The sequence below is a fragment of the Talpa europaea genome (assembly GCF_964194135.1).
Source record: "Talpa europaea genome assembly, chromosome: 11".
Classification (NCBI taxonomy): Eukaryota; Metazoa; Chordata; class Mammalia; order Eulipotyphla; family Talpidae; genus Talpa; species Talpa europaea.
This window is the reverse complement of record NC_140078.1, coordinates 51,206,701-51,233,604: the sequence shown is the minus strand read 5'-3', so window position 1 is coordinate 51,233,604 and position 26,904 is coordinate 51,206,701. Positions and strand designations below refer to the sequence as shown.

The following is a 26,904-nucleotide window of genomic DNA, read 5'->3' as shown; positions in this document are numbered from 1 at the left end:
CTTCCTCTCTTGGATCACTTGCTCTGGGGAAGCCAGCTGCCATGTCAGAGCAGCCCTTGGAGAGGCCAACATGTTAAGAAATAAGACCTCTGGCCAATGCTCCTGTGAGTTGGAGACAGAACCTCCAGCCCCATTGATACTCCAGATGTCTGTAGCCCAGACAATTGCTGGACTGCCACCTCAGAGAAGCCCTGAGCCAAAACAACTTAGTTCACAGATTTCTGGCCCTAAGACACTATATGAGATCATAAATGTTTGTGGTTTTAAACCATGAAGTTTGGGAGTAATTTGTTATGAGACAATAGCTAATACAGATATATCTACATACATGATATGTATACATAGATACAGATGTAATGTAATGCCATGTGACATCTGAGTCTTGTCTTAGAAGGGGTACAGATTCTGCCTGGGTCTTTCTTGGGGTGCCTGCCCAGAAAGCTGACCATCACAGTATAGTAGTGATGGAGTGTATATGGAGAGACCACATGGAGGGGTCCACACAGAGAGCCGAGGTCCCCTCACCTATTGCTAGTCTGAATCACCAGACATGTGAGTGAAAGTCTTCAGATAATTCCAGCGCCTGGCCTTTGAGGCTTTAAGGCTGAGGCCCCTGGAGTCATGGAATAGAGTCAAATCACCCCTCCTGTGTCTTGTCCTAATTCCTGACCCATGGTCTCTAGAAAACATAATAAATGGTTGTTTTATACTCTAAATTTTGGGGTAATTTTGTTTTGATCCATAGTAACTGGAACATTATTGAGAGCTAAATTTTATGGGACCACTGCTGTGAATGCTTGTGAGTTGTGCCTTGTTTGATTGCCCTGATGACCTTACCCTTCTGATGACTCATTTCCTCGGGTCTTTATCAGAGAAATAAAGCTCAGTTATAATGAGGTGTTAAAAACTGGGCAGAGCATTTGGTGTGTCACCCCTTTGTTTCTTTTGCATGCAAGGATGATGGTGCCAGTTTAGTTTTAGGACCTCGACATAAGTCACAAAACTTCTCACAGCCTCAGTTTTCTCCTCTGCATTAAGGAGCATGTGATTCTTGCTATTATTGCAGAATATAATTTTGAGGCTGAATCAGATCATCAGCTTATTCTTTCATTCCACAAAGATTCTTTGGAACACCTTTTCTATCTATGGTGGATACTTTTTTAGGCCTAACATAGTAGTAGCAGTTGGTTTCTGCTAAGCACCAGGAGATAGGAGGAGCAGGTTATATCACCCTTCTCCAGGCTGTCAGTTCCAACCCTGAGGGGTTGTGGGAGTAGACAATTTCTTGTGATAATGAAACAGGGCTCTAGCCATCCAAGGACAGTGGCCAGTAGAGGACAGGTCACTCTGGCTTCTCATCTACATGCACAACTGCTTACCCCTCAGCTCAGGGAAAAACAGTGGGATATATTTAATAAACAAGGGAAACAGAGAGTTTCTAAGGCCACAGGTAACTATCTGTCTTATCCCAGATAGTGTCCACAGTGTCCAGAATTCCCAAACAAAAGGTCACTCTTTCAAGATGGCACCATCCTGCTAACAAGGCCTGGAACTTGAGGCAGCCAGCAAGCAGCAGGCCAGGATCCAACTCACTGCATCTGGAGGTGCTGACAGGCTGGGCCACTCAGTGACACCACAGGTCGGGATGGACAGCACTGAACATTGGATCAGACAGCAATGGAGGCAGTAGCACTGGGAGGTGGTGCTGGACAATCAGATACAGCTCTTTGTGAGTCGCTGGCCCACACAAACAACTGCTCTTTGAGACACCAGGCCCAGGGCCTCTGGTCCTCCTTTCAGGCAGTGGCAGCAGTAGGACTAGGGGCAGGTGCAGCCCCCAGTCACTATGAAACTCTTCCACTTCTCTCTTCAGAGGTCAACTAATGGACACTTTTTTCTTCTTCTTTTTCTTCTTTCTTCTTTCCTTGGAGGCCAGGTGCAGAGTGGGAGGAGTCTTGGGTGTCTAGACCTCCCAATATGGCCCCTTCCCTGCCTTATAAACTCTTTCAGTCTCCCCTATCTAGTGGATACCTGCCTTAATTGGACCATTTTCAATTCTAAGTGACTGGACCATTTTAACCCAACTGGTGCAGAGGGAGGAGCTGTGCATAGCAATAATTTTTGGCACAGACAAGGAAAACCACCACATTTTTCCAACAGCTCCTGCTGCTGAGGCAGCTGTGGGGAAATGCCAGTCTTGCCCTGCTGTCCACGCTATGGGCCCCAGTTTCATGAACTCTTGGGAAGCTCGAGGGCATGTACCTCAGGGTAAAACAAAACAAAATGCCAGTTGCCATTGTAATTTCCCTGGAAGCTGTATTGTGGTCTAGTTCTACTATATTTAAGTAGAATTTTTTAAAGCTGTGTAAGTAGAATATGGCTAGTGGTATTTGCCATCAATGTTGTAGATACTTAATATTTTAAATTTTCTTTTTTTGTTGTCTCCCAACATAGCTGCTGAAAATGCCAACTGGTTAATTTCCTAACCTCTCTAGGCAGCTCAGGACCTGGCATGTAATTTAGGTTTGACTAATCTGTGCTCCTGCCCCGCAGTCAGAATCAGAAAATAGCGGGGCACAGAAGTGGAAATGACCACCATTCATTCTGGTGCTAGGAAGCCAGTGGGGCAGCAACTTCCTGTCTCTGTGTGTGGCAGGGGCAAGGGCTTGGGCTCTGACAAGGGAAGAAATGTCAACAGGAACCTCCAGTGACTGGAGTCAGTGTACTAAACCTTCAAATATATGCATAGTAACAGATGTAAATGAACCAAACACTCCCTTTACAAGCATTGGATTGACAAAGGTAGATAAAGCCTTCTAGATGATAGGATTATAAAGACCAAAGGGTTAAGAAAGCCAGTACACGGTGGGGCCCCCTCTTCTTCCCAGGGTGATTTGGGCTGTCATTAGTGGCATGGTTGTGTTGAGCATTTATGGCCTGCATGCATTGGATTGGTCAGGACTGGTACATTGAGTGTTTATGTCCAGTGTAGTCAGGATGTGTCCATGCAACTGTACTGGGTAATTGTGCTTAGAGTGTATTCTCAGTGGTCCATGTCCTTCATAAGTCAGTTGTCAAATACTTGCACTATCATTCCCACTCGTTCTCATTCTGAGTTTCTCCCCCAAATATCCATCTCAAGATTTCAATTAAAAGTGTTCCCAATGATATGTTTTTAATATTATTATATGTAATACCTGGGCAATTTTTAAAAAGAACAGTCATAAAGTCGTAAATGAAAAAAATCAACCATCATACTAATGCTTGGGGAGAACAATTTTGGTATATTTATTTATAGACTTTTTTTAATATCAGTATCAGAAGTGAAATCATATCCTGTCTTCTCTTTATATAACTGACATATTACTGCATTTCTTCTAAAACAAGGATTGACTAACTTTTTCTACAAAAAAATAGATAGTAACCATTTTAAGCTTTGCAGCCTGTATGATCTCAAAGGTGCTCTATTCTGCTGTTTTTATAAAAGCAGCCACATAAATCTGTAAACATGGGTACAGCTATATTCCAATAAAACTTTAATTTATGGATGCAGATTCACATTTCATGTGCTTTTCACATGTCACAAAATTTTACTCGTTTTTAATTTTTTTCAACTATTTAAAAATGTCTAACCATTCTTGGCTCATGCGTTCTTTGTGGCAGACTGGATTTGCTAAAACCTTCTACAACATTGTCACTAGTGGCTACATAGCATTTGTCTTTGTAGACATACCCCAGAATTTGTTTAACTGATTTCTTACTTAGGTTGTTTCCAATTTTTCACTGTTACAAACATCATTATAATAGACAAGCTTGTTCTAAGTTATATGTCCTCTTTTAGAATTTTTCCTTAGTATACATTCCTGGAAGTAGAATTATTGTAGCAATAAGAAAGCATTAACTCAAAAAATTAAGATATAGAGATGGCACATAAACATATGAAAGTTTGCTCAACAGCATATGTCATTTGAAAATTGTAATTTAAAATGAGTTACCGGCAGACCAGGTGCGCAGGGAGTGCGTCCCGCATCGCCATTTTAGAATAAGGACATTTCTTCAGTAAAGACTGCTTGAAACCGGCAGAAGGCTCCCGGAGGAGCCAGAGGTGAGCTGGGAAGTTCGCCCACGCCAGGCCCCTCTGGCCTGCAGTCCAAGCCCAGAAGGAATGGGCACCCAAGACCGGGGCAGACCAGGCATACAGAGGAGTGCAAACCTGCATCACCTTTTTAGAACAGGGACCTTTCTTCAGTAAAGCCTGCTTGAAACCGGCAGATGGCTCCTGGAAGAGCCAGAGGTGAGCTGGGAAGTTTGCCCAAGATGCCAGCCAGTACCAGCAACACAGTGTCCCAATGCATACGGCAAATTAGAAAATAGACAGTAGGGAGTAGAAAAACCACGCACAACCCAGCAACCCCTCAGGAAAAAAGCACACCACAAAAAGAAAACCACCCCCCAGATTGCAACGACAGTAACTTGGAAGAACTTCTGAGCCTTCTAGAAAGAGAATTTAAAATTTCCATGATTAAAAAACTGACAGAAGTCATAAAGGAAAACAATGATAAGGGAAAAATAATCAATGATCAGAAGAATGAAATTGAGTCCCTAAAGAGGGAAGTAAAAGAAATGCAGGAGATCAAAGAATTAATGGAGGCACTAAAGAACTCTGCGAAAAGCAATGAAAGCAGAATAAATGAAATGGAAGAACGAATAAGTACTCTTGAAGACACAGAAATAAAAAGAACCAAAACAGAAAAGGAAAGAGAAGTACAAAAGAAAAAGACCAAAGAAAGACTTCGGGAACTATCTGACTCCATGAGGAAAGGGAAATGCAAATCAAAACTACCATGAGATACCATCTTACACCAGTGAGAATGGCACATATTAAAAAAACTAGCAACAACAAATGTTGGCGAGGTTGTGGAGAAAAAGGAACTCTCCTGCACTGCTGGTGGGAGTGCAAACTGGTCTAACCACTATGGAGAGCTGTGTGGAGATTTCTTGACCTACTAAACATAGAGCTTCCATACGATCCAGCAATTCCACTCCTAGGTATTTACCCAAAGGACACAGAAACATCAATTCCAAAGAGCACCTGCACCCCTATGTTTATAGCAGCACTGTTTACAATAGCTAAGCTTTGGAAACAACCCAAATGCCCAAAAACAGATGACTGGATCAAGAAGATGTGGTACATATACACCATGGAATATTACTCAGCATTCAAAAAAGATAAACACATGCAATTTGCAGCAACATGGATGGCGCTGGAAGGGATCATGCTCAGCGAAATAAGCCAGAAAGAAAAAGAAAAATACCAGATGGTCTCACTCATAGCAGGAATCTAGAAAACTTAAATAAGGAACCAGGAAAAAGAATAACTATAAGAAAGTAAAAATCAAAATCAACAAACAACTATGAACCAGAGACACTCTATTGGGGGTGGGGTGCAGGGAGGGGAGGGATTGGGGTCAGAATGGGGGGGTTACAATTGTATGGGGAATATAAAAATAAAATTTATTAAAAAAATAAAATAAATTAAAATGAGTTACCACTACACACCTATTAGAATGGCTGAAATCCACAATACTTGACAACACCAAATGCTGGTGAGGTGATGAAACAACAGGAACTCTCTTTCATTGCTGGTAGGAACACAGACCGGTACAGAAACTTTGGAAGGAATTTGACAGGTTCTTAGAAAGCTAAATGTAGACTGACCATGAAATCCAGTAATTGCCTTCCTTGGTCTTTACCCAAATGAACTAAAAATCATGTCCACACAAAAACATGCACATACATGTTTATAGCAGCTTTATTCATAATCATCCCAAATTGGCAGCACCAAGATAGGCAAATGGATGAAGAACTGTGATAGAGCCATATAAAAAATCAGTAGTCATTGACAAAGAGTCAGCCACAAAAAGAGATAAAGGAAACATAAATGGATTTTCTAAGTGAAAGATGCCAATGTGAAAAAAAAAAAAACAAACTATATACTGTATGCTCCAAATATATATGGCATTTTAGAAAAGGAAAAAAAAAAAAAAACTAGGAGAGATATAAAAAGGTCAGTGGTTGCCAGGACTTTGTGGGGTGGGAAAGGAGGAAAGGGTGAATAGGTAGAACAGAGTGCATTTTTAGAGCAGTGAAACTGTTCTGTATATTGTAATTTATAGATCCACGACATTATGCATTTGTCCAGACCCATAGGATGTACATCACAAAGCGCGAACCCTGATGAATACTATGGACTTGACTTAACTATGCACTGATGTTGGTTCATCAGTTTTAACAAATCTACCACACTAATGCAAGATGTTAATAATGAGAGAAAAATGGGCTGAAGGAGGGAGAGAGGATATATGGGAAATCTGTACTTCCTGTTCAGTTTTCCTACAGATATAAAACTACTCTAAAATATTGAAGTTTATTAATTAGAACAATTTTGTTATAAAACTCGTATTTGTAATAAAAATTAATGAAGCCATCCTACCACCTCCAAAGATACCCACTTGTAACAATCTGGTAAATATCCATCTAGATTTTTCTCTGCATATAAAATATATACATATATTTTCCCTAAAGACATAACACTTTTTTTGCATGTTGCTTCTTCTAAAACCCAATTATATGCCATAGCCATTTTTCCATGTCAGCACATATAAACGTACTTTATTTTAACTGTACATTCATCCATTGTCCTATCATAACTAATTTTCCCAGTTCCTTATTATTGGGCATTTAGTTGTTTTCCAAGTTTTTTTGTAATATTATTACAAGTTAGTTATAAGTCCTTATGCCTCTATCTTTTGGGGGCTGTCATTACAAATTTCCAAAGCTCCTTCTTGTAAGTTTGTTCAGGTTTATATTCTTGGCAGTATTTATATGCCAGTTTCCTATCACCCTTGACATACCTGGATGGTATTTTCATAAATCCCAACATCAAGGGTCACTGCAAGCCTGCTTGAAAGGCATTTTGACGATGACACTTGAGGCCTTCACTTGCAATGACCTGTCAGCTTCAACAACACTAACTTGGATCCGCCTACAGAATTCCCTTTTACTTACAGCATGGGTATTTACTTACAAATACCCACTGGCCAGGGTATTTCATCGTTGCTGAGGTAACAGGTGGAGAGTACCTTGTCGGTGAAGCAGAAGGTTTGGTAGCAAGGGAAGAATGGCACGGGTCTAATAGCTCTGTCTGTTGCCCCAGAATTCCAATGCCTTCCTTTGGCTGCTAAACTTTCAGAGTTATTAGAGGGAGATTTCAGAAAGACATGGTGAGTATTTTTCTTGATCTTTTTGTGAGGGTATCGAACCAAGTTGCAGTGAACAAGTATTAGCAGCTGGGCTACAGTGTACACAGGACGGTCATAGAGTACTATCCTGCCAGTAATGGGGAGCCTGACAAAGACTTTTACAGGAGGAGAGCACTTTCCAGGGCCAATGAGAAAAAATCAGTCACTCCATTTCCTCATGCTTTGAAGGCTGAAGACATTGAATAAGCATGGGCAGTGGTTCTTAGACTGAGGCTCCAGATATTTTATGAATGGTATTTTTTTTTCATTGAATCGTCTTGGAGCTCTATCAAGAGAAAAGTAAACATTTAGGTCTTAAAGACTTCAAGAAAATACAGTTTGTAAACTTATTTTAAATTTTGTTTTCAATTAGCAACATCATACCTACTAAAGCTGTTTAACATAATAAAATTCAGCACAAAAGGCAGGTAGGTCAGAAGGAAACATTCCTCTATTATAGTTTAAAATATTCACCAAACTCTAGGGAAAAAACTTGCTCCAATTGCTCCTAAACTGTATGACTGGGAACTACTGTTGCATATGTTTTTCATTTTGTATTTAATTATTAATTGAAGCTTTAAAGCCATATATGAAATGTATAAATCTAAGACGTATAATAAAATGCATTATGACCTTGAAAAAAAATCAATCCTAGCATCAGCGCATCAACAGTGGCAATGAAATTAGACTTTCTTTGTAAGCTGCCTGAATCATTTACACATGGCCATCCAGAGGTTTTAGGTATTTTGATATTTCTGGTGTTTAATCACCCTCCCCTTGCCTTCCATGTTTTTCAGTTACGACAGTGGCCTGACTCGTACACAAAGAAGTTTGAGCACAGAATCTACCCCATCACGTTTTCAGTTGGAAATCCTCAGGAATGGAAGAAATTGTTTAAACCCTGTGCTGCCCAGAGACTCTTTCTTCCGGTAGGAACACCTGCTTGTAATGAGCTGCCGCTTGGGAGGGAATTGAGCTAGGAAAAGTGGTGAAGCCAGGTCTTTTGAGAGACAATACACTTACAGCTCAAATTGTGTTTCTCTTGGATTCGGTTCTTCTTTTTTTTTTTTTTTTAAAGATTTATTTATTCATGCACACAAGACCTGGGGTACAGGCTAGAGATGCGGGAGTGAGAGGATCCACCAGGGACAGAGTGGGGAACAGAATAGGCAGACTGACTGAAACACACTGCTGAGGGGAGTAGCAGGAGAGTCAGGAGAGGTCGGCTGTGCCATGTGGGTTGCTCCCTGGCCGGCCAGGGATCCAACTTGTGCTGCAGTGTCTGTAGACAGCTTCACAGTGCGGTGCTTAACCCCTTGCACCACCAGGGAGGCCCAGGATTCTGTTCTTGATGCTCTTAGTCTGCAGTTATAGAGACATGGTCCCTGTGTTGGAGGTTGGCTTTGCGCAAAACTGAGGCACTGAGAACATCCAAAGCATGTCTGGGATATTGGGTCTTTGTGACTTGGCTCCACATTCACAAGTTGTGAACCTCAATAAATCCCCCAGACTTCTCTAAGCCTCAGTTTCCTTCATAGGCCTGTCACATATTTAGTCCTCGATAAATGTTAGTTTGGACTCTTATTGCTCTTAATAACTATTCCTGGATATAACCATGCCAGGGGATACTTCAAAAAAAGTCCAGGGTCTGGACTCAACCTTTCAGTGTTGAATTTTTAACTTGAATATTTTAGCTTCCTTTCTTAAAATTCTTTTTTCTTTTAAATACTTGTTTATTTACGCATACAAGAACCGAGTACATGCCAGAGGTGCCGGGGGCAGGGGCGGTAGTGAGAGGATTCACCAGAGACAAAGTGGGGAACAGAACAGACTGACTGAATTACGCTGCTGAGGGGAGCAGCAGGTGAGACAGGAGAGGTCTGCTGCGCCATGTGGGAAGCTCCCTGGCGGGCTGGGGCTTGAACTCATGCTGAAGAGGCTGTGGATAGCTTCACACACAGTGCTGGGCTTAATCCTTGAGCCACTAGGGAGGCCTCCTTTCTTAAAATTCTAAATAGAAAAATCACTGGAGTTTTACCCAAACTGAGACTATCATTGAACAAAGATGGCAACTTTGAACTTCCAGTTGCACTTCATGTAGGTGAGGTATTCTGTGCATGCATTAAAGTGCATGCAGTAACCATTGTGCATGAAGTAACCATTGTGCATAAAGTGCATGAAGTAACCATGCACAAGTAACCATGCACAAGTAACCATTGTGCATAAAGTGCATGAAGTAACCATTGGATGCTAGGCCTGGCTTAGTGATGATAATATGACAACAAATAAGGCAGGTGATCTTGTGTCATTGGAGACTGAGCAAATAGGTGACTAGAAGTATAGTCAGTGCTGAGGTGCACCATAGAGTCTTGTGGGCATATGGGGTGTGTGTGCATGTGTGTGTGCACGTGTGTGTGTGTGTGTGTGTGTGTGTAGTTCCCGTCTGGTCTGGGAAAGGTCATAGGAGGTTCTCTGAAGTGATGGCTTTTATGCTTTTATGCTGAGTCATGAATGAACAAGAGGCAGGGGTCACTAAGTGACAAGGGCCTTGGGGGAAATGAGAGAGGACAGGATTCCTGGCAGGTGGTGGAGCAATATTCACAAAGACCCTGTACATATTGGATCATGTTTGAGGGTCATATTCAAGGATCATGTTTGAGAAAATAAAAGAATGTCACAGTAAGCAGAAACTAGAGTGAGGTGGAATTGAAGAGGTCAGCATGCTGGGACCTGCAGCCTCCATAGGTCATATTGGAACATCTGGGCTTTGTGTTAAGGGCAGTGAGATGCCACTGGTTTCTACTATGGAAATGGGATTATTTGACTTGTGTTTTAAAGAGAGCACTCTGGTTCATTGCATTGTGGGCAGTGAAATTGTTGAGTTCAATTTGTGATGACTTGGACTAGGGTGGTTGTCTTAAAGATAGATTCATAACTTGCCTGAGAAATAGAATTACTAGTTCTTGGATTAACTGGTTGTGAGAGTTGAAGGGGAGTGAGGTGATAAGGTTTCTGGCCTAAACAACAATTAAGGTAAATAAATCTATTTGAAATTGCCAATATTCAGCTATTTGTGGCCTACAAAAAAAAAGGTCAATTTCTTATGGTTCAACCTACTAAATGGATGGCAGTGCTGTTAAGTGATGGAAAAGACTAGAGGATGACCAGTTTGGATAAGGAGGGAATTGCCAGTTTGGTTAACTTGTGTCTGTTTTGTTTTTTTTTTTTTTTTGAAGATTTGTTGATATAAGAATTGGGGTACAGGCCAGATGTGTGGGAGGGTGAGAGGATTCACCAGAGACAGAGCGGGGAACAAAACAGGCAGATTGACAAAATACACTGCCGAGGGGAGCAGCAGGTGAGACAGGAGAGGTCTGCTTCGCCATGTGGGACCCTCGCCGGCTGGCTAGGATTGAACCGGTGCTGCAGAGGCTGTGGACAGCTTCACAGCGCGCGCTCAACTGCCTGGGCCACCAGGGGAGGCCCAACTCGAGTCTGATTTTAAGTTTCCATCTCTTGGTATGAAATCCTTAATGGCAAATGGCACTTTTAGCATTTCCTACACAGAACCTGTAAGGAGAATAAGACACATATGTACTCTTGGAGTTTATTCAAATCATCCAATGACCTAATTTCCACGTGCCATATACCTTTATAAGGTAGAATTCTACCTTTATAAGGTAGAATTCACTGCATAAAAATGGGAGTTAGAAAAGAACCTCAAATCATGTTAAAAACTACCATTTGAGAAGATAAAAAAATGGTTAGGTTTCTGTTTCTCCGTTTTAGGGGGAAAATATTAAAAAGCCAAGATTATTATTGAAAAACTGCTTCCCCAACCTACCCAAAAAATATTAGCAACCTCGTGGAACACATTTGACTTTTCCCTGACCTTGAATTGACTTTAGTACCAATATTTAAAAAATACCCACACATGATTGTTTTCATTCATTCCCACCTAAGTCCATTTTGAGTGACAAATGGGTGCTGACATTCTTTATCTGGCTTTGATATTGAAAACTAGCCCTCCTTAAAATAATAGAGAGATTGTGGTTGACAGGATGTAGGGTAAGGTAAAAGGTATCTGGCTTTTCTGCCCTCCCGCCATCAGGATAGATGAGGGAACCCTGTGATCCTGAATACCTGCCTGTTGGCGGGCACCTGAAGTGGGTACACCTGCGCTAAGACTGTGCTTTTAAGGGCGGCGTCACAGGTGTGCAAGAAGCCGAGAAAGCAGCAGCAGAAGCCGAAGAGAAGCCGAGATCACCAGAGAGCCCAGATAGAGTGAGGATTTGCTGGGGGCTGGGAGGCCTGCCAACCTCCCGGCCCCCCAGGACCCCTGCCTGCCATATGCCTGGTGAGCCCCAATAAAATACCTGCAAAAAACCGCTGAAGACTCTGACTCCTCCTTTACCCGGTCTGCATGGGATCAGGAAACCTGCACTGGTCCAGTCCTGCCTCTACACAGGACCTTTACCTTCTCTCTGTTGTTTATCATAAAAGCAATTATTACAATGGTATTTAGGGGCCTCAATGAAATGTATTGATCAGGTTAATTTGAAATAAAACCTAGGTGATATTTTCCTTGAAATTCGTCTCTATAAAATCAAAACAGGCGGGATGCTGAGGCACCACAGAGAAGATGGAGATCCTAAAATGTAAACATTCTAGCAGGTGGGCAATCATGGAATAAAAACCACAGTCTTGCCCATTTTCTGAGGGGGTGTTGTAGGGGCAGGAATGACACAGTGCAGGTTTCCTGATCCAGCAGACCGGGTAAAGGAGGAGTCAGAGTCCTTAGTGGCTTTTTGCAGGTCTTTTTATTGGGATTTACCCGGTACATGGCAGGCAGGGGTGCTGGGGGGCCGGGAGGCTTGCAGGCCTCCCAGCCCCCAGCAAGTCTTCACTCTATCTGGGCTCTCCGGCCTTCTCTCGGCTTCTGCTTCTCTTGCTTCTCTCTCGGCTTCTGCTGCTTCTTGGCTTCTCTTTCGGCTTCTGCTCAGCTTTTACTGGCATCCCCGTGACACCGCCCTTAAAAGCCCAGTCGAATCCCATCTACCTATGCCCACACCCTACTCCAGGTGCCCCCCATCAGGCATGCATTCAGGAGCGCAGGGTTCCATCATCCATCCTAATGGCGGGAGGGCAGAAAAGCCTGATACTTTTTCCCTACCCTATAGTCCACCCCCTCAGGGTTTTCTGCCATATAGTCTTCATATATACAATTTTCTTAGCAAACATACAATGCAGCCATGGCCCACAAATAAAATACATCACAATATAACAACAAAATACAACAGAACACAAATAAGTCCAGGCAGGGCACCAACCTAGTGGCAAAAGACAATTATTGGTACCAGCAGATGAGCCACCAAATCTGCTGTCGAAGGCACTGCTCATACGGGGGAGGGGAATCACTCACAGCATCTACTATAACACACCAGGAGCCGTCAGGCTTCCTGGCCTTCTCTGGCTGTAGTCTCGGCTACAAGGCACACACAGCATCCACCCCCAGGATGCACTAGCTCTGGGATTGGCAATTTCATTCTGTTGGGGGTAATCGCCAACCCTCAGGGTTTCTGTCTGCTGTCGCTCCAACACTCGGCCTTCATGGCCACCAATGCGACTCGCAGACCCCTGCACTCAGGCCAACCCACTGCACAAGCACATGGGTCAGAGATCCAAACTCTACATTCGGCTTGGGCTCCACCCCATGCCACATTCCCCACCCGTCCCCCAAAGACGGGTTCCTCAGCTCTTTACCCTCACTTGAGAACGAGCAGGGCATCACCCACAGGTGATTTTACGAGACTCACTGGCCTTCAGCATACTCAGACTGCTTAACAGCCACTCAGGGCTTCTCAACTTAGCATCAGCACCAGCTTTTGCCTTCTCAGTTGGCCTTTCTCCTCTACCTAGCTACTGGGCATAGACAGGCTGTTTTTGGCCATCCCACTGGCCACCCACAGATTCCCAAAAGACATAACCTGCCAAGGTCCTCCGCCTCCTGGCAGGATTGTCAGTCCAAGTCCATCAGTTCAAGTCCATTAGGCCTCTCCCTGCCATCAGCACCAGCGAGCTCCGAATTGTGGTCCTCTCTTCCCGACAATTCTTGCTGCCTCGGGTCATTGGCTGGTCCTCTCGGGTGTCTCCTTTATGCGAGGTCTTGTCCCATAGCTCCTGGACCTTGTCCATCTCCTGTGCCGCCATGATGCCTCCAGCATCATCACAGGCAAACAGTCTGTTACTCCTTAGTCCCTCCAGGTCTTTGGAGGGTTCCAATACCCGTCTGCATGGATCATCTTGCCGACTTACACCAATTGTAAGGGCAGGACTGGACACAGTGCAGGTTTCCTGATCCAGCAGACCGGGTAAAGGAGGAATCAGAGTCCTTAGTGGCTTTTTGCAGGTCTCTTTATTGGGATTTACCCGGTACATGGCAGGCAGGGGTGCTGGGGGCCGGGAGGCTGGCAGGCCTCCCAGCCCCCAGCAAGTCTTCACTCTATCTGGGCTCTCTGGTCTTCTCTTGGCTTCTGCTTCTCTTGCTTCTCTCTCTGCTTCTGCTGCTTCTCGGCATCTCTTTCAGCTTCTGCTCGCCTTCTACTGGCGTCCCCGTGATGCTGCCCTTAAAAGCCCAGTCGAATCCCATCTACCTATGCCCACACCCTACTTCAGGTGCCCGCCATCAGGATGCATTCAGGACCATAGGGTTCCGTCATCTATCCTAATGGCAGGAGGGCAGAAAAGCCTGATACCTTTTACCTTACCCTATAGGTGTCATCTACCCCAAACCTATACACTAAACCCTTTCTCATGTGAGGTTTCACTGTCAGAATAATATCAGAGTGTAAGTCTGTGCAACCCAAAACTACTAGATTCTCAAGACCAGTTAGTGGAGTTCTTGCCCTACCAATTCCAGATTTATGAAGTCATAAAAATCAGTGGGTGTTTACATGTGAATGATGTGGCTTCAAGAGCAGGACCATTACTTGTCAAAGAAAACTGCAGATGGCTCAATTAAGCTCTCTAAGTGGTCAGTGCCTTCAGCTAATTCAGATAATAGTACTGGTCCCAATCACAAGTAGATCCAGGTCTAGTACAGTGTCATTGGGTCTCTGTCTGTCTCTCCCTTGGCCTTTTTTTTTTTTTTTTTTTTTGCAAGGTTCGCTTCATGCATGTGATGATTGCTTGAAGCAATCTGAGATCCAAATTCTGGAAGAAGCTTAGATACTGCAGTAGAACATGAGCATGACAGGGTGGCAACTTCTAAAATGGTGCATGAAGTGTTCTGTGAAATTGTTCCTTGGTGAAACAAGTACAACTAGTGAAAATTGTTTTTGAAACAACTATCTAAAGTCTTTGGAAATTGTCTGAAGGGCCTAAGCAAATGCAAAAAACAATTTTTTTGTTCTAGAAAATCTACTAAAACTTGGTAAGAAAGAATGAGACTGACATTTGAACCATGACTTATTCCTACCCTCCTGCCTTTCAGCTTAGCATGCTGCAAACCCAGCTCCAGACAATTCAGTCACTAACAAGGGATCTTTCTCCACAGCCCCCAGATGAGTAATATAGTATTTACTTGGGAGGGACAGGCCATCAGCATTTCTCATCGCATCTGTTGCAGAGCTTAAATTAGTGTCAGCTGTGCCCAAGGATCAACGATTTCCTTAATTAAGAGGAAGCTATAGCTTCAAAATAGCAAGTTTATAGACTAGTTAGTTTATAAGGGAGAACCAGGAAAAGAGACAAATAATAAGTATCCTCTTTTCCTCAGTACAAAGTTCAAAGACTGGCCTCAAAATCAGCTCCTGTAAGTGGACCTGAATTTAATTGGACCAGACTGTAAAACAATTTGTGCCTTAGGCCACTGTCAAAAATAAAATAATGTAATCAGCTGGCAATTAATTAGTGGAGGTTAATAAATTGGTGTAATAACAACAGAGGCAGAAAGCTTAACAAAAAGATTAGAGAAAGAGACAATCAAAGAGGGCCCTGATCAAACCATTGTCATCCAGAGTGACTGTGTGCCTACCCAGACCTCACCCATTGAGGAGCAACATCAGAGATGTCATACCATGCATGAAATGGAGTTCTCTAAAATAGTCCCATCAAGATGCTAAATAAACCAGCAAACAACATCAACTGGCTATACAGGTTGTAGGGGTGGTGAGCTGAGGGGCAGGTGGAATCAGTATCAAGAGTTGCTACCTTATTACTCAGCATTCAAAAAAGATAAACACATGCAATTTGCAGCAACATGGATGGCGCTGGAAGGGATCATGCTCAGCGAAATAAGCCAAAAAGAAAAAGAAAAATACCGGATGGTCTCACTCATAGCAGGAATCTAGAAAACTTAAATAAGGGACCAGGAAAATGAATAACTATAAGAAAGTGAAAATCAAAATCAACAAAAAACTATGAACCAGAGACACTTTTAGGGGGGCGGGGGGGGGAGGGGAGGGATTGGGGTCAGAATGGGGGGGCTGCAATTGTATGGGGAATATAACAATAAAATTTATTAAAAAAAAACTTAAAAAAAAAAAAGAGTTGCTACCTTGTATTATCTAAAACATCCTAGAATGCATTATCATGCTACACTATATTATCTAATTTTTTTTTTAGCAATAACGTATGAGCCATGAAAAGAAGCAGAAAAGTATGACTCATACACAGGAAAAAATGCAGGCAAAAATATTGCCTGTGAGAGAGCCCAAATGTCAGGCTTGGTAGAAAAAGACTTCAAAATAGACATTGTAAATATGTTTAAGCAACAAAAGGAAAGCATGCTTAAAGAAGTGCAGAATGAAGATTGTGTCTCATAAAAAAGAGAATATTGGTAAAGAGATAAAAATCATAACTGAGTCAGATTCTGGTTACAGCAGCAACAGCTCCCATCTTTTCTTACTCTCCTTGCTATCCCTTTTCACTTCCGTGAACATGGCTTCCAATGGCATCATCACAGTGTTCAAGACATGTAGGTGTGTGCATCCTCTTCACTGTAGGATGTGAAGAAGCACAAGAAGGTGGTGTTCTTCTGTCTAAAGGAGGACATCATCCTGGAAGAGGGTAAGGAGATCCTAGTAGGTGATGTCAGCCAGACTGTAGATGACCCCTCTGCCACCTTTGTCAAAATGCTGCCAGGCAAGGACTGATGCTACATACAACCTTTGTGATACTACCTATGATATCAAGGAAAACAAGGGGAGGTCTTGATATTCATCTTCTGGGCTCCTGAGTGTGCACCCCATAAGAGCAAAATGAACTCTACCATTTCTATGGATGCCACCAAGAAGAAGCAGACAGGGATAAAGCATAAATTACCAGTAAACTTGTATACAAGGATTGCTGTACCTGGCAGGAAAACGGGACAACACCATCCTCTCTCTGGATGGCAAGCCTTTGTGAGTCCCTCCAGCCCCCTCTGTGAAGCATCTGGTGCCCCACACCTGCCATGGGAGTTATAGGTTGGCCCCTTCCATCCAGAATAGAGGGGGCTGGGTAAATCCCAACAGGAAGAGAGCAATTCCCTCACCCAGTTGCCAAATAGTGTCCCTCCACCACAACCTTTTACCTCCCTCTATCCCTGAAGGTTCTGGCCTTCCCAAACCACTGTTGATCTTTTCATTCATCTTGAATTGAAGCATACCACGTACTCCAGTTGGGGGCTGTATCTTTTATAACAACTCCCTCCTGTTTCTATCCCCTCCTGTTTCTCCCTGTCCTGTCCTGCCAACATCTAACTGCAATAATGACTGCTTATCTGTTTAAAAAAATAGTTTTAACTACTTAGCTATTAAAGGTGATGGGATAGTGCCTTTTGGGACAAAATGAGTGGATATTGAGGCGATTGTGCTAAGTGAAATAAGTTAGAAAATAAGAGACAGCTGCTGGATGGTTTCATTCATTTGTAGAATTTAAATAACCAAAGAAAACAAACTGGCAAAACCCAACAAGAAGAATTCTTCGACTCTATGAAAGATATAGTGGTTACCTGAGGGAATGGGAAAGAGGGAGGAGAGGAGAGGATCAAACAGGAGATAGGATAAAGACACTGGAGTTTTGGTGAACGGTGAGTGAAGCATGTGTACATATGGAGATGTGAAATTGTGCTCCCAAAATTATAAAGATATGTACATGACTGACAAATAAAATAAAAATAGTAGATATGAACTGAAAGAAGAACCAATCAGCAAACATGAAGGTAAATGAATAAAGATTATGCAATCTGAAAGACAGAGGGAAAAAAATGAATAAAATTGAACAAAGACATGAAAGACATTTTTAAGGTTTTTTTTTTTTTTTCAATCCTTGTTTATTTTGTCACAATATAGGATTTCTCCCCTCAGGTGTAATCACCATAGTTTTCCCACCACCAAATCACCCATAGAAAAATGAAAGATATTGAAAACAAAATGTAAAATGGCAGATGCAAATTCAACTATATCAATAGTAACATGAAGTGAGAATGAGTGAAACAATCCAATAAAAAGACAGAAATTGTCAGATGGCTAATAAGTATATAATCCAACTATATGCTATCTATAGAAGACATATTTGACCCAAGGATACAAATAGGTTGAGATCAATAGAATAAAAAAGGGTATGGAATGCAAAGAGCAACTACAAGAAAGCTGGAGTGGCTACAGATAAAACATAATTTTTTTAAAATTACTAGCAATAGGGCCTCCCCAGTGGCGCAGCGGTTGAGCGCTGGGTTGCGAAGCTACCCACAGCCTCTGCAGCGCTGATTCGATCCCACGCTGCTCCCCGGCCACCGGAGGAGGGTCCCACATGGCGCACAGACCTCTCCTGCCGCCCGCTGCTCCCCTCAGCAGTGTACTTTGGTCCTTCTGCCTGCTCTGCTCCCTGCTCTGGCTCTGGTGAATTCTCTCACCCTCCCACGCTTCTGACTGTACCCAGTGCTTGTATAAATAAATAAATAAATCTAAAAAAAAAATAAATAAAGTTACTAGCAATAAACAGGGATATTTTATGTTAATCCACAAAATGATATACCAATTATATACATACATGTACCTAACAACAGAGTCCAAAAATACATGAAATAAAAGCTGACAGAACTGGAGGGAGAAATAGGTGATCAAACAATAATGATGATAGACTTCTGTGTCCCACTTTTAATAATGGATTAAACACTAAGCAGAACATCAATAAGGAAATAGAAAACTTCAGTCACACTGTAAACCAACTGGACCAACAGCATCTGTGGAACACCACCTGATATCAACAGAACACACATTTTTCTGAGTACATCTGGAATATTCTCCATGATACACTATATGTTAGACCATAACACAAGCCTCAGTAAATTTTAAAAGATTGAAATTATTCAAAGTAGGTCTCCTACCACAATAGAATGAAATTAGAAAGCAATAATTGAAAGAAGATTCAAACATTAATGAACATATGGAAATTAAACAATGCATTCCTACATGACCAATAGATCAAAGAAGAAATTGCAAGGGGAATTAGATAATACTTTGAGATGAATGCAAATGAAGACACAACTTACCAAAACTTATGGGAGGTAGCAAAAGCAGAACTTAAATTGAAATTTGTAGTTGTAATTACTACATCACGAATGAATAGAGACCTCAAATGAGTAACTTAACTATCTACTTTACAGTGCCTTGAAATGAGTAAACTAAATCCACAAAGCAAAAGGAAGGGAATAAAAAAGATTAGAGTGAAATTTAATGAAACAATACAAAGCAGTAGATGATAACAATGAAACCAAAAGTTGGTTCTTTAAAAAGATCCACAAAATTGACAAACCTTCAGCTAGGCTGAGCAAGAAAAAAGAAAAAGTGTTTATATTCTATTAAAATCAGAAATGAATAAACATGATTACCAACATTACTTAAAGAAGGATGATAAAACAATGCTATTATAATTATATATAAGTAAATTAGATAGGTGAAAAGGACACATTTGAATTAGTAATTTTTTTAAACTACAAAACTCAGGACTATATGACTTCATTAATCAGTTCTACCGTCACTCAAAGAATTAACACCCATTATTCACAATTGCTCTCTAAAAAAAAGAAGAGAAGGGACCATTTCTCAGCTTATTCTTTAAGGCTAGGTATTTGACACCAAAGCCACCAAAAACATCACAAGAAGAGAAAACTACTGACCAATTACTCTTGTATGTAGGTGGAAAAATGCTTAACAAACACCAACAATCAGAACCCAATAACTTAAAAAAAGGAGTGTACCCCCAATGCTATGTGGAATTTATCCCAGGAATATAGGGTTATTTTATCATCTGGAAATCAATTAATGTTATATAGTATATAGAGTAAAGAACAAAAGTCACATAATTATCACCATAGGTACTGAGAAATATTTGACATCTGATGTATTCTTTTGTGATTTAAAACATGCAACAAACTAGGCATAGAAGGGAACTTTCTTAACTGGATAAAAGAGATCTACAAAAGCCAAAAATTACCATCATATATAATGATTGAAAACTGAAAACTTTCCCACTAAAATCAAGAAAAAAGAAAAATATTTGCTCTCACAATTTCTATTTAATATTTTAAATAGAATTATACTGGAAGTTCTAGTTAAGGAATTAGGCAACAAAATGAAATAGAAAGAATTTCAACTTGGAAAATAATATATCTTTCTTTTCAGATGATATCATCTTATATGCAGAAAATCCAAAGGAATCCATTTAAAATGATTAGAACTAATAAATTTGACAAGGTTATATGATATAAAATCAAGACACAAAAAGAATTGTATTTTTAAGCACTTAGAATGAATAATCGAAAAATAAATTAAGAAAGCAATTTTATTTATAATAGCATAAAAAACAAAATAACAATAAATTTAATGAAGGAATACATTTGAGAATAAATTTAACAAAACTTCTATTGTGAAAATTATGAAATGTTGAAAGAAATTAAAGAGTTTAACAAATGGAAAGATATCACATATTCATGGATTTAAAGACTTCATATAATTAAAATAGTAGTAGTATACTCAAACTGATCTATGTATTCAATACAATCCCTATTAAAATCCCAACTGATTTGCAGAAGTTGACAAACCAATCCTAAAATTCATATAGAAATTCAAGAGACCATAAAATCAATAAGCCTCTAGTCAGGCCAAAAGGTGGGGGCTCTGGGGAAGGAAGAAAGGATGCAAATTGCTATTATCAGAAATGAAAGAGAAGACATTACTGTAGATTCCATGGACATTAAAATGATAATTATTAAAATAATATGAATAACTCTATGAACACAAATTTAGTAACCTAGATGAAATGGTCCAATTCCTCGAAAGACACAATCTGCCAAAACTTACATAAGAATAGATGATCTAACTAGGCCTATATTTATTCAGGAAATTGAACCAATAATCATCCAAACAGAAAGCATTAGGCCAGACACGTTTTCTGCTAAATTCTACCTAACATTCAAGGAAGAAGTTATACCAATTCACTATAATTTCTTTCAGAGGATAAAAGAAGAGGGAATACTTCCTGACTCTTTCCATAAGGCTAGCATTACCTTAATACCAAAACCATACAAAGACATTATAAGAAAAGTAAACTGCAGGCCAATAGTCTCATGAACATAGATGTAGAAATTCTCAACAAAATATTAGCACATTGAATCCAAAAAAGCATAAAAGGAAGTATGCATCATGACCAAGCAAAATTTATCTCAGGTATGAAAGAGTGATCCAACATTTAAATATCAATTAATTAATCCATCTCATCAACAGAGTAAAAGATAAACATATATAATCATATCAGTAGACGCAGAAACAGCATTTAACAAAGTTCAACACCAATTCATGATAAAAACTGTCAGTAAACTGGAATACAAGGGAAATTTCTCGATTTGATAAAGATTATCTGTCCAAAAATCCAAAATTTACATACTTAATGGTGAGAAAGTAGAAGCTTTCCCACCAAAATTAGCAATAAGACAAAGATGTCCTTTCACTGCTCCTTTTCAGCATCATGCTGGAGGTTGTTGCTAATGCAATAAGGAAAGAAAAAATAAGGAAATAAAAGGTATACAGATTGAAAAGATAGACATGAAATTATCTCTGTTCACAGATGACATGTTTGTGTAGAAAATCCAAAATAATTGACAAAAAAAACTCCCAATACTAATAATAAGAATACAAAATTAATGCACAAAAGTGAATCATTTTCCCATAAGCCAGCAATGAACTAGAGGAATTAAAATTTTAAAACTGTAATACCACTTACATTAGCACCTACTCCCAAAATTAAATACTTAAGTATAAAATAAATGCTTAGGGCCTCCCCTGGTGGAGCAGCAGTTGAGTGCTAGGCTGTGAAGCTGCCCCTTTGCAGCACCGGTTCGATCCCGGGGGAGGGTCCCACATGGCAAGATAGACCTCTCCTGTGGTACCCGCTGCTCCCCTCAGCAGTGTATTTCTTCGTCAGCCTGCCTGCTCTGTTCCCTGCTCTGGCTCTGGTGAATTCTCTAACCCTCCCGCACTTCTGACTGTACCCAGTGCTTGTATAAATAAATAAATCTTTTTAAAATGATAAAATAAAATAAAATAAATGCTTAGGTTAGATGCTTAAATATCTAATAAAATATGTATAAGATCTATATAAGGAAAACTATTGAACTTTGATGAACAAGTGTAAGAAGAACTAAATGATGGAGAGTCTATATTCATAAGTAAGAAAATTCAAGATACCAGTTCTTCCCAACTTATATGTAGGTTCAATATAATCCTACTCAAAATTCTAGGATGTTGAACCTCCCTGGTGGCACAAGGGGTTAAGCACAGCACTATGAAGCTATCCACAGCCTTTGCAGCACAAGTTCGATTCAGGCTAAACAGGGAGCTACCCACATGGCACAGCAGACCTCTCCTGTCTCACCCACTGCTCCCCTCAGCAGTGTATTTCAGTCAGTGTACCCGTTCTGTTCCCCACTCTGTACCTGGTGAATCCTCTCACCCCCCACACCTCCGGCTTGTACCCCAGTTCTTGTATGCATGAGTAAATAAATCTTTAAAAAAAATTCTAGACTGTTACTTTATGGATATTGACAAATTTATCGTAAATTAATATAGAGAGGCAAAATACTTTGACTAGCCAACACAATATTGAAGGAGAAGAGGATTTCTTCTTCTGACACTGCTAACTGACACTGCTAACTTCAAGACTTACTATAAAGCTACAATAATTAGTGTCATGTAGTATTAGTGAAAGAATAGACATATACATCAATGGAACAAAATAGAAAATCAAAAATAGACCCCCCATTGTATAGTCAACTGATCTTTGACAAAGGAGCAGAGGCAATACAATTTAGCAAAGACTGGCGGTGGAGCATTTGAATATCCACATTAAATAGGCCTCTATTTATAATGTAGTTTAAATGTATTTAAATATGTGTGTATTTATAAATATATGTCAAGGTAATCTATATATTACATGTATGTATTTATAAACATACACATGTCACAGCATAGGAGAAAACCTAGATGACTTTGGGTATTGTGATGGCTTTTTATATATAACACTAAAGACCTGATCTGTGAAAGAATTAATTGATAAACTGGATTTCCATTTAAAATTTTTAAATGTCTACTCTATTCAAAACAAAGTTAAGAGAATGAGAAGATAAGCTATACTGGGAAAACATATTTGCAAAAGACACATCTGATAAGTACTATGATCTAAAATATACAAAGAACTCTTAAGTCTCAACAATACAAAAAGAAACAACCAGATTTAAAAAGTGGACCAAACACCTTAACAGACAGCTCACCAAGGAAGATATACAGATGACAGACATAAAGAGATGCTCTACATTATATCTTATTAGGGAAAATTAAAACAAGTAGATATTACTACATACCTGTTAGAATGGCGAAAATCTGGAACAATGAGAACTCTCACACAGAACTCTCAAAAACAGTTTGGCAGTTTCTTACAAAACTGAACATACCTTTACCATGTGACCCAGCAATTGTGTTCCCTGGCATTTACCCAACGCTGAAAACTGACATCCACCCAATAACCCACGCTTGGATATTTACAGCAGCTTTATTCATAATTGCCAAAGTTTGGAAGCAACTAAGACATCCCTTAACAGATAAATGATAAAACTGTGGTACATTTAGACAACTGAATATTATTCAGTCTACAAATAAATGAGCTAACAAGCAATGAAAAGACATGGAGGAATCTTAAATGCATATTACTAAGTGAAATAAACCTATCTGAAAAGGCTATATACTATATGATTTTACCTATATGACATTCTGGGAAAAGCTAAACTATGTAAGCAGTAAAAATGTTACTGTTTCAGAGGTGCAGAAAGAGTGAGGGAGAATGAATACATAAAGTACATAGGATTTTTAGGGCAGTAAAAATACTTATTATAAGTATAATGATGGATATGTCGTTATACATTTGTCAAAACCCATAGAATGACAGCACCAGGAGTGAGCCTAATGTAAACTGTGGACTCTGGATAATTATATCAGTGTATCAGTGTATAGACTGAAGGTCACCCCTGAACCCCGAAACCTGTACACACTAAAGGGGTTCTGCCATTGCAATGCATAAAGATAATGCATATTTACTGTGTAAGAGCTTCAATAGGGTTAACGTGCATAGAGAGAGAAGAGAAGAAAGGGGAGTAGTTTTCTAATAAAACACACAAAATTACCCATTCCCTCATGGATAAGTGCCCAGCCAAACAGGATTGGCCCAAAGCAGGGGCATGGAGGCCTGAAAAGGTGCCACAGTCAAAGGCACCTTCTCCAAGTATGGGGGAAAAAGGAGCAAAATTAAAGTACAAATCAAGATAAAGGCACTGTTGTCAGCCTCCCAACATATCTCTTCCAAGTATCTCCACATGTCTTGATTCCAAGTATCTTCTTCCATGTCCCCCAAGTCCTGGTGCAAGTCCAGAGCTGAGAAGAAAGTACACCTTTTTCTTCTCATGTCTTTCTGTTCCTCCTGTGCTTCTCAAGTCTTCTCTAGCTTCCCCTCACTATTCAGCCCCAGGGAACATGGAACTTCCCCTTTTCATGGAGATTCCTCCCTGTAATAGTTCCTCTCTGTAGCAAATGTAGTTTCATCCCTGCTAAAAGCTATATCATTCTGGTGAGGGATATTGAAAATAGGGAAAGAGCAGGGGATATAGGAAATTATGTAGGAGGGCACCCCTGCCCTCCTACAGGAAATCACTGTATCATTATACTTTCCTCTCAATTTTGTTGTGAACTCCTCTAAAGAAAATCTTTAAAAAAAAAAAAAAAAGAAAATTTCAAGGTACCCAGAATGTCCAAAACAATCTTGAAAAAGGAGAACAAACTTGGGAAAACTCTTTATGATTTCCAAACATAATACAAAGCTACAGTATCCAACCAGTGTAGTACTAGCATAGATATACAGATAAACGGAAAAGACCTGAGAGTCCAGAAATAAACCTCATACTTATAGTCCATTTATTTTACTTTTTTCTTTAAAATTTTATTGATTTGTTAGTCCCTTTGCTTTAGACAAGGGTATCGACTCAATTCAATGGGGAAAGAGTATCCTTTCCCCATTGATGGGGATGCAACAATGTTGGAATAACTATAAGGTAAGTATTCCCTACTTTATACCATATATAAAAATTAATTCAAGCGAATTGAAAACAAAATAAAGATATAACATATAAAAGTCTTATAATAAATATAGACGTAAATCTTCATGACCTTAGCTTCAAAAATACCAAAAGCACAGACAGCCAAAGAAAGGTAGATAACATGGACTACATCAACATCAAAACTTACGTATTTTGGGCCTCCCTGGTGGTGCAGCAGTTGAGTGCTGGCAGCGCCGGCTCAATCCCCAGCCTCCAGCAAGGGTCCCACATGGCGAAGCAGACCTCTCCTGCCGTGCCCGCTGCTCCCCTCAGCAGTGTATTTTGTCAATCTGCCTGTTCTGTTCTCCACTCTGGCTCTGATGAATTCTCTCACCCTCCCGCGCTTCTGACTGTACTCAGTGCTTGTATAAATAAATAAATCTTTTAAAAAAACAAACGTATTTCAAGCAATACTATCAAGAAGGTGAAAATACAATCCACAGAATGGAAGAAAATGGTTGTTTATCACAGATTTGATAAGGGACTTGTGTCTAGAATATATAAAGAAGTCTCACAACACAAGATTAAAAAGACAAATAGCCCAACTTAAAAATGGACAAAGGATCTGAATATATTTGTCTCCAAAGAAGATGTAGAAATGGGCAAATGCTCAACATTATTAGTGAGCAGACAAATGCAATCAAAACCATGACCACTAGGATGACTATAATCAAAATGGTATTGGCAAGGATATGGAAAAATTGGAACCATCATTATTACTGGTAGGAATGTAAAATGTTGCAGCTATTTTAGAAAACAATCTGCACTTCCTCAAAACACTAAACATAGATTACCATATGACCCAGCAACTCTACTCCTAAGTAATGATAAGAACTTGAAACATATATACACAAATATTCATAGCAACATTACTGAGAAGAGTCAAAAATGGAAAAGTCAAAAAATGGAAGCTACCCAAACATTCATCAGCTATTCACTAAGTAAATGAAATGTAGCATAGTCATTTAATGTGATAACCTGGATATTCTTTGAAAACACTATGGTAAGCAAAAGGAACCATTCAAAAAATAATTGTTTTATTATTGTTTTCTAAAATAGCTGCAACATTTTACATTCCCACCAGTAATGATTCCATTGTGAAGGGGAAAGGGAGAAATTTCTCCCTTCCCTTCTTGGTTCTTCTAGGCTGGGAAAAAACAAGAGAAAGAAACATCAAAATTAATGTGTACATGGGAGAAACCCAGTAAACTGAGTAACTCTCCTAAATGACTCAGGTAACCCCCTTAACAAACTTTGGCTAATAACAAAAGACATCGGAGGGAAGGAAAAAGAAGATCAGTTTTTTGGAGGTTACCAAGAAAGTCATAATAAACAAAGGTACTGAATAGTATGCATACTTAACTTGCTGTCTTCTTGATGAGTTCAGCAAGAAAAACAACCTTACATGTGGAGATTTTCCTTTATACATGAAAATGTTCCTTACAGAAGAGTAACCTCCACCCAACTTTCAAACCCCATTCTAATGAAATAATCCTTATATTGGAGACAAATTTTAGGGTGGTAAAATTTTTCTCCTCTACACCATTTATGCAAGAAGCTTCCAATAGGAAATCTATTTATAGAGATAGATATAAATTAGTGCTCAGCGAGGGTTGATCAGTTTGAAGAAAATGGGAGTGACTGTTAATGGGTACAGAATTTCTTTATTTCTGAAGTGATGAAAATGCTCTAAAATTTGATTGTGATGGTGGTTACCCGACTGTGGATATACTAAAGCCCATTGAATTGTTCAGTTGGACAATTCACAGTGGGTGAATTGTATATGTAAATTAAACTTTCATAAAACTTACCAGAGGAAATAAACATAGCCCCTAATAACTGGCACAAAAATCCTAAGAGGCGAAGTGACTGGCCCAGCATGCTTTACAACCTCCTCCCTGAACAATCGCTTGAGGCTCC

The 26,904-nt window shown here is 40.0% G+C and overlaps 1 protein-coding gene and 1 pseudogene across 2 annotated transcripts in view; both read left to right on the top strand.

The window, feature by feature from the left end:
- The window catches only part of GXYLT2 (glucoside xylosyltransferase 2), a gene marked incomplete at both ends in the record, with an annotated part of 110,877 nt that overhangs the window by 29,537 nt on the left and 54,436 nt on the right, over positions 1-26,904 (top strand). The window contains one exon of the mRNA XM_084248073.1: positions 8,099-8,230. Coding sequence (XP_084104199.1) covers positions 8,099-8,230 — 132 coding nt within the window. The remainder of the gene's footprint in view (positions 1-8,098; positions 8,231-26,904) is intronic.
- On the top strand, positions 6,983-7,508 carry LOC311179354 (N-alpha-acetyltransferase 20-like; annotated as a pseudogene). The gene has a single exon. The product of its transcript is annotated as an N-alpha-acetyltransferase 20-like (transcript).